Source organism: Stenella coeruleoalba, assembly GCF_951394435.1.
Source record: "Stenella coeruleoalba genome assembly, chromosome: 7".
Classification (NCBI taxonomy): domain Eukaryota; kingdom Metazoa; phylum Chordata; class Mammalia; order Artiodactyla; family Delphinidae; genus Stenella; species Stenella coeruleoalba.
In genome coordinates this window covers 44,998,343-45,011,285 of record NC_137153.1, presented here as the reverse complement: position 1 = coordinate 45,011,285, position 12,943 = coordinate 44,998,343, and the positions used below count along the sequence as shown (strand labels likewise).

Here is a 12,943-nt window from a genome sequence, read left to right as displayed (position 1 = left end):
TTACCAGAGATTTTAAAAAAAGGTCATTTTCCAATAAAGAAATGGTGAGTTAATCAAGAAAACGTAATTCAAAATGTGTATGAACCAAGTTCTCAAATACAGGAGAAAACTTGCTAAAACTAAAGGGAACTAGACACAAATCTCCCAATCATAATTGAAGACATTAGCAGACACTTTTCAATAATAAATAAAACAGTAGAAAAAATCCATAAGGATGTGTAAGATTTAAACTCAACCTCAGTAGTCCAAAATCAACCTCATGGTCGTCATAAAAAGGCAAATTAATTCAGGATGAGATCCGCTAGATACACACAAAAATAGATAAATTAGAACAATTGACAACACCATATATAACGGATGTGGAGCATCAAGAACTCTCCCATAATGGTGGTGGGAACACAAAATGCTACCTATATACTGGAACTATTCTCTAGTTTCTTAAAAAGCTAAACAATTCTACTCTTAGATGTTTATCCAAGAGAATGAAACCTATGCATACAAAAGCTTTTTAAAGAATGTTCATTATAGGTTTATTCATAAAAGCCAGAAGACTGGAAACAATCTAGGTTTCTACCATAAGGAAAATGGGTATACAGATTATGCTATATTAATACAGGAGAATGCTACTCAGAACTAGAAAGACTGAGCTACTGATACTATAACAATATCAGTAATCTCACAAATATTATTGAAAGCAAATGAGGCTGGGAGTAAAAGAGAATACACACTGTATGATTCCATTTACATGGAATTATGGAAGAGACAAAGCTAAACTATGGTGATAGGAATTAATTCAAGGATTTCTTCCTGGTAGTGCTCTTGTCTGGTTTGACTGGAAAGGGACACATGGGAACTTTGTAGGGTTGGGAAAGTGTTCTGTGTCTTGATATTTAGTCATCAAATTTAATTAAATGATATTCTTAATACTTGAGCATTTCACAGTATATAAAGTATGCCACAATAAAAAACATAATAGTTCTGAAATATATGTGCAATGTATTACTTTTAAAAAATATTAATTAAAATGGTTTAAGGAAAGCAGGCAGGAATGATGGAAGCCTGACTTTACATATAAGGTCCAAATAGTGCTAACAAGTGTGATCAAGAATGTGAAGTTTAAATATACAACAGTGGAAAAGAAAGACAAAGTCACTTCCTTCAACAGCTAACAACTTATACAATTCATTCTGCTGTGTTTCCTATAAATAAATTGTAATTTACCTGAGTACAATGCTATTTAAGTGCTGAAGATAAAAGCATGTGTTAATATGTGCTAATAAGACATATGTGACCTTCTGACTTAGGACTTTTCAGATCAGAGATCTTGATATTCATTTAGTTTATTCTCTCAGTATCCCTCAGCTTTAACCTATTAACAAGTAGGAAAATAACCTAAGGTGAGCCACAAAAAAAGAAGAGAGATGAAAGTCTTAAAAGTTACCACAGACCAAATGTAAAGACAAAAAACAAAAGTAATCATAATCACTTTTGTATTATTTGACTACATCTTTTATATTTTTCTGTAGAAAATATTCAGTTGATCTCATCAGATATATATCTTGCTATAACACTGAAAGGTGAACAATCAATATTTCAATGTATTATTTTCTGCTAAGGTAACCAAACTGTTACAATACTAGTAACATATATCTCACATCTAATACTAAGCCCCAATTCAAAAATAACTATTACAGATGAATTACATATACTACAAAATTGAGACACTAATGGTCATGGTGATGATGACAGTGGTAATGAAGAAGAAAAATATATTTAAAGTTCATGCTCTTACTGATCACTTATATGCCAAGCATTCTACACTTTCTTGAACTTTTCTACATTACATTATCAAACTGCCAATGTAATCTTTAATAGAAGTATTATTACCTCCTTTTAAAATAGAAAAAACTGATGCTCCAATACGTAAGTGCTTAACACTTTAAGCATTAGATAGGTAATAAGTTAATAAATCCAAGATAAACTTGAGACTCAAATCTGCTTCTGTTTTATCACAAGACTATGTGTTTAAACATGACTACATATAATTTCTCCAACAGTAATCCCCATACCCTTGAAGAGTAAAATTAACAATCATGCTTATGTACTATTGTATCCCTAGTGTAAAGCATGTCTCTGGCAAAACGAAAGCCATACATAAACAGTTCTTAAATCAGTTTGTACAAACATAATAACAACAAAAAAGATCGAAAAAAAGAAGATGCATTTTGGCCTCAAACAGGAAATACCATTTCCACAAAATCTAGGGGGAAAGGGGGCTTCTTTGCTTTTAAATTTTTTCCCTTTAATCTTTTGGTCTGAAGGCCAGGTCCTTGGAAGGGTGCCTGTAAAGACTTCAAAGGACTGTACATGAAGTCAACACTAGAAATAGCAACTATTTCTCCTTTGAGATTAGAATGAAGCGTTGCTCATTGTCTTACCTGGTCTTGAGACTCAGAGGGAAGAGCAAATCTCAAAGGTTTAAAGCTGAAATATAGTGGAAGCCTGTCTTCATCAACTTCTTTTAGCCCACAGATCTACCAAAAAAACAGAATAAAAGTATACTTTATTGAAAGCTTAGAGTACCTTCATCACTGTGATAAGAATATTTAAAATATTTTTAATTTGTACAATTTTTGTAACCTAATTAATTCACACACATTTTACTGTTCATATAATAGTTTTCTGGTATAAAAGTACCCCAGACCAGTTTTGGAATTGATATACTTTACAAGACAGGAGGTTAGTTTATAATAAAATTTAAGAGACAATAATTAAATTTATTCATAGAATTTCTTACTCTTGAAAAAAATGTTTAGAATCATATCTTAGCATATTTAAATCCTGTAGATTATCTTGAAATAAGAAATCTATTGGTAAATACAAATTTCAAAAATACTGCTAGGATGGTCAAACCCAGATTTCTTTAAAGCATGGGGTGTATGCAAGACATTATAAAGATCTCTTCTCAATAAAAGTGAAGAGAACCAAAATTTACAAAATAAAAATTACAAGGAGGGGGAGGATCTGTATCTCTACTGATCATGTGAGATACAGCAACATGCTGTGCCCTTAAAATCTTATTATTCATTATCATATGTTAAGCGCATTTTATCTCAAGATGAAACTGCCAAAATTTGTTCTGATGAATATTGATTTGGGAAGAGCTCAATGTAGACTTTCTCAGAGAGAAGATGAGAAATGTATGTTTTTTTAATGTCTCTCTGGTCATGTAGTCAAGCCAGGTTGACAAACCAGTTAGACAGAGGGAAAGTCCTCATCAAACAAACTGACCAGGGATGTCAACAGAAAAGTTGTGGACTTTACTCAGCACATTATAATTTATTAGTTGGTTAGTTAATCCACAGAACTTTTCTTGACCAAGCCAAAGACAGATATCCAGGTGCTACTGGAAGTAAACATAGAGTTTTTCCACTCCAGATGTAATATAATTCTAACCTAAGTTAAATCTAAGTTTTGATCTTAAGATACCGGAAAATGAAACAGAAATTAAACCCAAAATAAGCAGGAGAAAGGACATATTAAGTGGGAAAAAAAAAGGAGAGAAATCAATGAAAGAAAAAGCAAAAAAATAATAAAACTAACAAATTCAAAATTGATTGTTAAATATTAACAAAATTAATCCCTAGCAAGAATGAACAGAAGAAATCAAAAAGAAAACAGGTAGAAAATATATTACTCAGAAAAAAAATAAGATTGGAGATGCACACTACCTGATTTCAAGGCTGTAAAAGAGCTGCAGAGGTCAAGAGAGTGTGGTATTCATGTTAGAATAAATAAATATATTGCTAGGACAACATGGACTCCAGAATTCAACATCTATATATATGATCATGTATATATATGATCAATTATTTAATTATGATTAATTATTAATTATATTATTTTGCTATTTATTTTATTATTATTTATTAATCAATTAATATATGATCAAATAATTTTTGACAAACAAAGCAATTCATCAAGAATGGGAAAGTATTTTCAAGAATTGGTCCTTGCACATCAAGTAAATTGCCAAGTCATAGTTGGTCCAATCCAGAAAGTGTCTGATTTCATTGTCTAATTTTATTCATTCTACCAGTATACATTTGGAATCCAAGGTTGTGTGTGTGTGTGTGTATACTACATATTTTTTTGTATTTTTCTCACTTCTTATATTTTCTCATATCTCTAATATTTTATATATACATGTGTATGAATGCATGTACTTATGTATGGATGTATGTCACATCAGGGAATGTGAGGTTTTTGCCTCTTTTAGAGATTATTTTTTAAAATCAGGATTCTGAGAGAACAGTCCATGCATCTTGAGAGCAAAACTCTTTTCAGATCCTTTGACATCAGTCAAATTAGATATTACTTTCTCTTATTATATTCCATTTTTGAATTACTTCTTCCACAGGCAGGATTTATAACTGAGATATATTTTTACTTCCCCTGGTATGCCACTTTAAGTAAGAACATATGTACTGAGACTATTAGAAGTTCAATAAGTTTTAATTCAAATCTATGTGGATTAATGTACAGGGATTAAATGCTCCCAACAAAAGACACAGACTGGCTGAATGGATACAAAAACAAGACCCATATATATGCTGTCTACAAGAGACCCACTTCAGACCTAGAGACACATATAGAATGAAAGTGAGGGGATGGAAATAGATACTCCATGCAAAAGGAAATCAAAAGAAAGCTGGAGTAGCAATTCTCATATAGACAAAATATACTTTAAAATAAAGACTATTAGAAGAGACAGAAAAGGACACTACATAATGATCAAGGGATCGATCCAAGAAGAAGATATAACAATTGTACATATTCATGCACCTAACATAGGATCACCTCAATACATAAGGCAAATATTAACAGCCATAAAAGTGGAAATCAACAGTAACACATTCATAGTAGGGGACTTAAAGATTCCACTTCCACCAATGGTCAGATCATCCAAAATGAAAATAAATAAGGAAACACAAGCTTTAAATGATACGTTAAACAAGATGGACTTAATTGATATTTATAGGACATTCTATCCAAAAACAACAGAATACACATTTTTCTCAAGTGCTCATGGAACATTCTCCAGGATAGATCATATCTTGAGTCACAAATCAAGCCTTGGGAAATTTAAGAAGATTGAAATTGTATCAAGTATCTTTTCCGACCACAACGCTATGAGACTAGATATCAATTACAGGAAAAGCTCTGTAAAAAATACAAACACACGGAGGCTAAACAATACACTACTTAATAACAAAGTTATTCTCTGTTAATCACTGAAGAAATCAAAGGGGAAATCAAAAAATACCTGGAAACATATGACAATGGAGACATGATGACCCAAAATCTATGGGATGCAGCAAAAGCAGTTCTAAGAGGGAAGTTTATAGCAATACAATCCTACCTTAAGAAACAGGAAACATCTCGAATAAACAACCTAACCTTGCACCTAAAGCAATTACAGGAAAAATAACAAAAAAAACCCCAAAGTTAGCAGAAGGAAAGAAATCATAAAGATCATATCAGAAATAAATGAAAAAGAAATGAAGGAAACAATAGCAAAGATCAATAAAACTAAAAGTTGGTTCTTTGAGAAGATAAACAGAATTGATAAACCATTAGCCAGACTCATCAAGAAAAAAAGGGAGAAGACTCAAATCAATAGAATTAGAAATGAAAAAGGAGAAGTAACAACTGACACTGCAGAAATACAAAAGATCATGAGAGATTACTACAAGCAACTCTATGCCAATAAAATGGACAACCTGGAAGAAACAACCTGGAAGAAACAAGACAAGGTTGCCCACTCTCACCACTGTTATTCAACATAGTTTTGGAAGTTTTAGCCACTGCAATCAGAGAAGAAAAGGATATAAAAGGAATCCAAATGAGAAAAGAAGAAGTAAAGCTGTCACTGTTTGCAGATGACATGATACTATACATAGAGAATCCTAAAGATGATACCAGAAAACTACTAGAGTTAATCAATGAATTTGGTAAAGTAGCAGGATAAAAAAAAATTAATGCACAGAAATCTCTGTCATTCCTATACACTAATGATGAAAAGTCTGAAAGTGAAATCAAGAAAACACTCCCATTTACCACTGCAACAAAGAGAATAAAATATCTAGGTATAAACCTACCTAAGGAGAAAAAAGACCTGTATGCAGAAAATTATAAGACACTGATGAAAGAAATTAAGAATGATACAAATAGATGGAGAGATATACCATGTTCTTGGATTGGAAGAATCAACATGGTGAAAATGACTCTACTACCCTAAACAATCTACAGATTCAATGCAATCCCTATCAAACTATCGCTGGCATTTTTCACAGAACTAGGACAAAAAATTTCACAATTTGTATGGAAACACTAAAGACCCCAAATAGACAAAGCAATCTTGAGAACAACAAACAGAGCTGGAGGAATCAAGTTCCCTGACTTCAGACTATACTACAAATCTACAGTAATCAAGACAGTATGGTATTGGCACAAAAACAGAAATATACATCAATGGAACAGGATAGAAAGCCCTGAGATAAACCCACGCACATATGGTCACCTTATCTTTGATAAAGAAGGCAGGAATGTACAGTGGAGAAAGGACAGCCTCTTTCCTCTGCTGGGAAAACTCGACAGGTACATGTAAAAGCATGAGATTACATCACTCCCTAACACCATAGACAAAAATAAGCTCAAAATGGATTAAAGACCTAAATGTAAGGCCAGAAACTATCAAACTCTTAGGGGAAAACATAGGCAGAACACTCTATGACATAAATCACAGCAAGATCCTTTTTGACCCACCTCCTAGAGAAATGGAAATAAAAACAAAACTAAACAAATGGGACCTAATGAAACTGCAAAGTTTCTGCACAGCAAAGGAAACCATAAACAAGACGAGAAGACAACCCTCAGAATGGGAGAAAATATTTGCAAATGAAGCAACTGACAAAGGATTAATCTCCAAAATTTACAAGCAGCTCATGCAGCTCCATATCAAAAAAACAAACAACCCAATCCAAAACTGGGCAGAAGACCAAAATAGACATTTCTCCAAAGAAGATATACAGACTGCCAACAAACACATGAAAGAATGCTCAACATCATTAATCATTAGAGAAATGCAAATCAAAACTACAATGAGACATCATCTCACACCAGTCAGAATGGCCATCATCAAAAAATCTAGAAACAATAAATGCTGGAGAAGGTGTGGAGAAAAGGGAACCCTTTTGCACTGTCGGTGGGAATGTAAATTGATACAGCCACTATGGAGAACAGTATGGAGGTTCCTTAAAAATCTAAAAGTAGAACTACCATATGACCCAGCAATCCCACTACTGGGCATATACCCTGAGAAAACCATAATTCAAAAAGAGTCATGTACCACAATGTTCATTGCAGCTCTATTTACAATAGCCAGGAGATGGAAGCAAGCTAAGCCTCCAGCATCGGATGAATGGATGGAGAAGATGTGGCACATATATACAATGGAATATTACTCAGCCATAAAAAGAAACGAAATTGAGTTATTTTGTAGTAAGGTGGATGGACCTAGAGTGTGTCATACAGAGTGAAGTAAGTCAGAAAGAGAAAGACAAATACCATATGCTAACACATATATATGGAATCTAAGAAAAAAAAATGTCATGAAGAACCTAGGGGTAATACAGGAATAAAGACACAGACCTACTAGAGAAAGGACTTCAGGAGGGAGGGGAAGGGTAAGCTGTGACAAAGTGAGAGAGTGGCATGGACATATATACACTACCAAACGTAAAATAGATAGCTAGTGGGAAGTAGCCTCATAGCACAGGGAGGTCAGCTAGGTGCTTTGTGACCACTTAGAGGGGTGGGATAGGGAGGGTGAGAGGGAGGGAGACACTAGAGGGAAGAGATATGGAAACATATGTATATGTATAACTGATTCACTTTGTTATAAAGCAGAAACTAACACACCATTGAAAAGCAATTATACTCCAATAAAGATGTAAAAAAAACCCCAAATATATGTGGATTATAGCTCTAAATTTTTATACCATTTTTAACCTTAGTGATGTTTCATTGCTAAGTAAAGAGTCAGTTACTGCTTTGTTAAGACCCCATATCTTTGCTTTACAGGTAGATTGCCCAAAAGGTCAAATAAACTTTTCACAATCTCTTATCAAGAACAGACCAATAATCCAAAACCACCTTGTGTTTTTAACAGAGAGAAAACCAAATTCTAATTTTACATCAAAGTACTTTTGATATTAACACTTATTTAAAAAAATGAAATCTTAGCCAGCTTGAGCACACATAAAATTCCTTTCCACAAAATTTCTACAACTTTTCATATCCATTCAGGTTTTTCCTATGCTTTTTTTTTCTTTCTCATTCTGGAACAAGTGGTCATTCTACTTTTCATGCAGTTGTTTCCTTTAACTATTATTATTTTTAAATACTTTTAATTTCATATTTTGATTAGAATTCTTAACCCACAGAATGTTTAATAACTAATGAAATCTAGGAAGTAAGCAATTATGGACTGTCTGTTATACTAGTATTCTCTGAATTGGCAAATTTATAAATATATTTTATAATTTTTACAAGTATATTCTTTCTCGTAGTAAGTTGTTTAATGTCGAAAAAAGGATGTTTAATAAACCCAAATGTATTTAGTTCCTCTATAAAAGGAAGCCAAAAGTAGATAAACCTATGTTTAGTAATTAATGTTTCCGTATTTTATCTTATTTGGAAATGATCTAGATAGTCAATGAATATCCATTATGTAACTTAGTATAAGTTTAAGCTTTCAAGTTACCAAAAAGATTTTTTAAACTATGCTTAAAGTAAACAGAGTTTACTTAAAGCATAATTGTTGGAAGGTTTATTTATAAATTTTTATCTTACATTTATTTAATTTACTTTTTCTTAACAATTATGTTTAGATTACTCCTAAAAATTTCATGAGCCATTAAACAGTAATCATTTTAAGTTATCTTTCTTGCTGACAAATTCAGTAATAGAGGTAACATGACTTTATTTAACTTTTAGTTAACCTAGGTAGAATAAAATTGCATACCTACATTATATTTAATATTGATAGCTCTAAAGACATGCCTATTTTAGTTAAATCAACAAACTAGATTTTTTTCTTGAAAATTATCACAAATCATATGAACTTGAGAAACATTTGAAACATTAGTTTCTATATTCCTGAGAGTAACAAAGAGTAAACATCCCTGGCAATACTGAACAACCCCCAAAGATACTATGCACCCAAGATCCACAGCTGCTTTGAAAGACAGTCATAATAAAGAAGGACTTAAGTCTATTTCCCTGAGAGCTGGCAGCAGTGGGTAGAGCTTTAGCTGTAAATGGAGTGCAACCCACATTTCTATCTGGCCATATATTGGGGCCCTCAACCTGATGACTGAGCTACCTGTATACACAAGAAGCTGCACACCCCAGGCAGGGAGAAAGCCAAGCCCAATTCTCAGGACACAAAGCAAGACAAACAGAAGGTAATATAGGGAAACCCTGCTTTCAAGTGTACTTTTAAATAAACAACCTTGTATAACTAGAACGTTCCCCATAATGGTTATTGTAATTCTAGGTTGTCTTAGTGAGCTTTTGACATTTTGTAGCTATCTACAGCTTCTAGGACCATGATTCATAGACATAAAATAAGCAGGAGTGATGCACTTAATTCTTTGAAACGTGAGGATCCCATTTCTTTAGCTAAGCCTTGGGTCTCATGAAAACAGATTAACACCTAAGATATGGGGATTTTGTGGTGTTTTACAGTGTACCTCATTGCACAGAAGTTTTCTTGAGGTTGTTTGGTGATCTGGTGTCAATCTAACTAACTTATCCTAGCTCAGAAGTTTTAGTTAGGTGGCAGGTGCTCTAACAGCTTTTAAATGCTCAAGGCATGCACACCAGTTTTGTGGCTTTGGCTTCTGAGATTCCCATTAGCAATAGATCTATTATTCCTTTCACAAGATTTCTTTATAGTGACAGACCTAATGGCTTTTAAAAGTCCATCTTATGCTTACCTAGCTTTTGGTATGTCAATATCCCCCAAAGTCTGAATTTCTTGTCTTAATTTATTCCCCCAAATCCTCCAGCGGTTTATGCAATGAATTTACCTCAAGGCTTTGTGAGTTCCCTAACTGCTGCCATCTTACTTTCTTTAGATTGAGGGACACCCATTATTTCATTTTTGAAATAATCTTCCCTAATTCAACCAGACTTACTCTTTCTGGCTGCCTGTGCACAGTTCCTGAGACCTGTCAGAATCTCCCAAAGGAGCTTACGTTGTAGATAAGTCAGCCGCAAACCCAACTGCTGTGGCCCACTAAGTCTCACTCTAAAAAATCTGGAGTATTTCACACCTCAATTTTCTACCTGGAAGTATTATGACAAATAAACCTGAAGAGCTCAGATGACAAAACAAGCGCAGTGTAATCTGAGAAAAGTTTACCCAAAGTCCCAGAGTGTGGCTCAAGAAACAGTGAACCAAAAGGAATCTGCAGGTACCTACCCCTGTGTCTAGGAGCGGTCCCTGGAAGCTTCAGCAACTTTCTGTGGGTCCCATCTTGTTACCAAAAATTTGGTTATGAGTTTGATGCTCTTCATTCAAGGGAAAACAATCCATGGGTTGGGATCACAAGCAGTGCAGCACTCTTTCCAAGGGATTTGGGGCAAGACCCAGTTTTATAGAGCATTAGAAGAGGCAACACAGAAGCAGGGCAGAATTGGCAAGAAGGTGAGGATTTCCTTATAATGCTAGCACGTCCTATTTTCTAAAGTAAGATAAGCTAAAGCTGAGTTGGAGGATTGTGATCGGTGTATGTTAGGTTTCCTTGGGAGGTGTTTCGGATAAGGCAGGCTGACTTAAGTTGAAATGTGTGGTGTAGGCTGGGCCACTGGCACAGCCTCCATTTTGTGGGTCCTAATCTACAAATTAACTTTATCCCTGAGCAATTCCACTCATGGGAATATACCCAACAAAAATGCATGCATATGTGTCCCCAAATTCATTAACAATGAATTAACAATGCTCATAGCAGCTTTATTTGACTCAAACTAGAAACAATCCAGTGTCCATAAACAGTAAAACAAATCAATTAATTGTGGTATATCTACATATTTGAATATTTTTTTTTAAATTGGAGTATAGCTGCTTTACAATGTTGTGTTACTTTCTGCTGTACAGCAAAGTGAATCAGTTATACATATACATGTATCCACTCTTTTTAAGATTCCCTTCCCATTTAGATCACCACAGAGCACTGAGTAGTGTTCCCTGTGCTATACAGTAGGTTCTCATTAGTTAACTATTTCATATATAGTAGTGTATATATGTCAACCCCAAACTCCCAATTCATCTCACACACCCCCACTTCCCCCCTTGGTATTCATAAGTTTGTTTTCTACATCTGGACTATTTCTGCTTTGCAAATAAGTTCATCTGTACCATTTTTCTAGATTCCACATATAAGAGATATGGAACAATGAAAATAAAGAAACTAATGCTCTACACAACAACATATGAATCTCACAAACCTTATGTTGAGCAACCAGTGAGATTTAAATGAGAAAATAATGTATATTTAAATTTTATAAATTCTATAAGCAAGTGAAATTAATCTATTGTGATAGACTGAGTAATTGTTAATTTTGAGTGATTAGTGACTGGGAGAGGGCAAGGGGGGAACTTTGGATGCAGGTAATGAAATATTTGTGATCTGATTAGTTGTTTCAGGTGAAAACATATGAACTCAACATCTGTGCAGGGTTTTTGTAGGTATATTAGATTTCAGTGATGTGAAATTCAGTGATTAAGCACATTTATTAAGATGTGCTTAATAAATAAGTTAAAAAAATCAGAGGCAAGCAAATGGTAGTTTGGAGTAGTAATATAGTGAGAAGTGGTTAGATCTATTTTGAAGGTAGAACCAATAGTATATTCTGAAAATAGAATGTATACTATGAGAGAAATAAATTATAGATGTCTTCTGAGAAACTAGAAAGTTAAACTTATCATTAAAAAGAAGCAGCAGTAAGGTTCTGGAGGTAAGATCAGGTACTTGGTTTATGACATGCTAAGTTACATGTGCTTTTAGACAGTCAAGTGTAGATCAAGTAGGAAACGTCATATACCCATCCACAGCTCCGAAGAGAAATCTTGGAAAAATTAGGGACACAGCAGAGTTGAAAGAAAAAAAAAACTAAAAAGAATATACATAGAAAATATTAAACTGCCCCAAATTAGAGCATTTATAGTAGTATTATATAATTATACTTCACTGTTAAGAAAAGTTTTAGATATAGAAAAAACACACGCTTATAAAATGTTAAGTTTAAGTTGACAGAATTATATACCTAACTCCTCAGAGAACACAGTTTAAGCAGACAAAAAGCCAAAAGAACAATAGTTTGGGTGTAAGAATATTTGCAAAGCACAAATAACACATCTGGTCTAATTGGCATATATAGAACACTGACTATAATATAATATATATGCTCTTTTCAAGCATGTGTGAATCATTTTTTAATTGAACACATAAAACAAGTATCAAAATTTGAAATAATTGTACTTAGAAGGTTCTTTAAAGACAACACATCTTTATTAAACATACAGTGAGCTTAGATACTGGTGTGAACTGGAAGAATCTCTTTTTATGTCCAACATCCCATATCCATGGAGAAATATACAATAGGATACATTAAAGTGTCTTTAGATGATAAATTTAATAACCATAGTTATAAATTAAAAAAATATTTAATTAAAATATATTTGGAATAAAACCTAAATAACTCATGGATCAAAAGAATATCATAAAGGATATTATAATGTACTTAGAACTGATCAATAATAAATTTCTATAAATTATAAACTATAAAGCACATGTTTTTATGATCTAAATTT

At 33.3% G+C, this 12,943-nt stretch overlaps 1 protein-coding gene across 28 annotated transcripts in view; it reads right to left on the bottom strand.

The window, feature by feature from the left end:
- The window catches only part of LOC307189655 (uncharacterized protein), a 2,229,222-nt gene that overhangs the window by 919,951 nt on the left and 1,296,328 nt on the right, over positions 1–12,943 (bottom strand). For all 28 annotated transcript variants that reach the window (XR_013829263.1, XR_013829264.1, XR_013829268.1 and 25 more), the window contains one exon: positions 2,439–2,534. Coding sequence is in view for 1 of the 28 variants with exons in the window: in XM_079927934.1 (XP_079784060.1) it covers positions 2,439–2,534 (96 nt within the window). In the remaining 27 variants the exon portion in view is untranslated. The remainder of the gene's footprint in view (positions 1–2,438; positions 2,535–12,943) is intronic.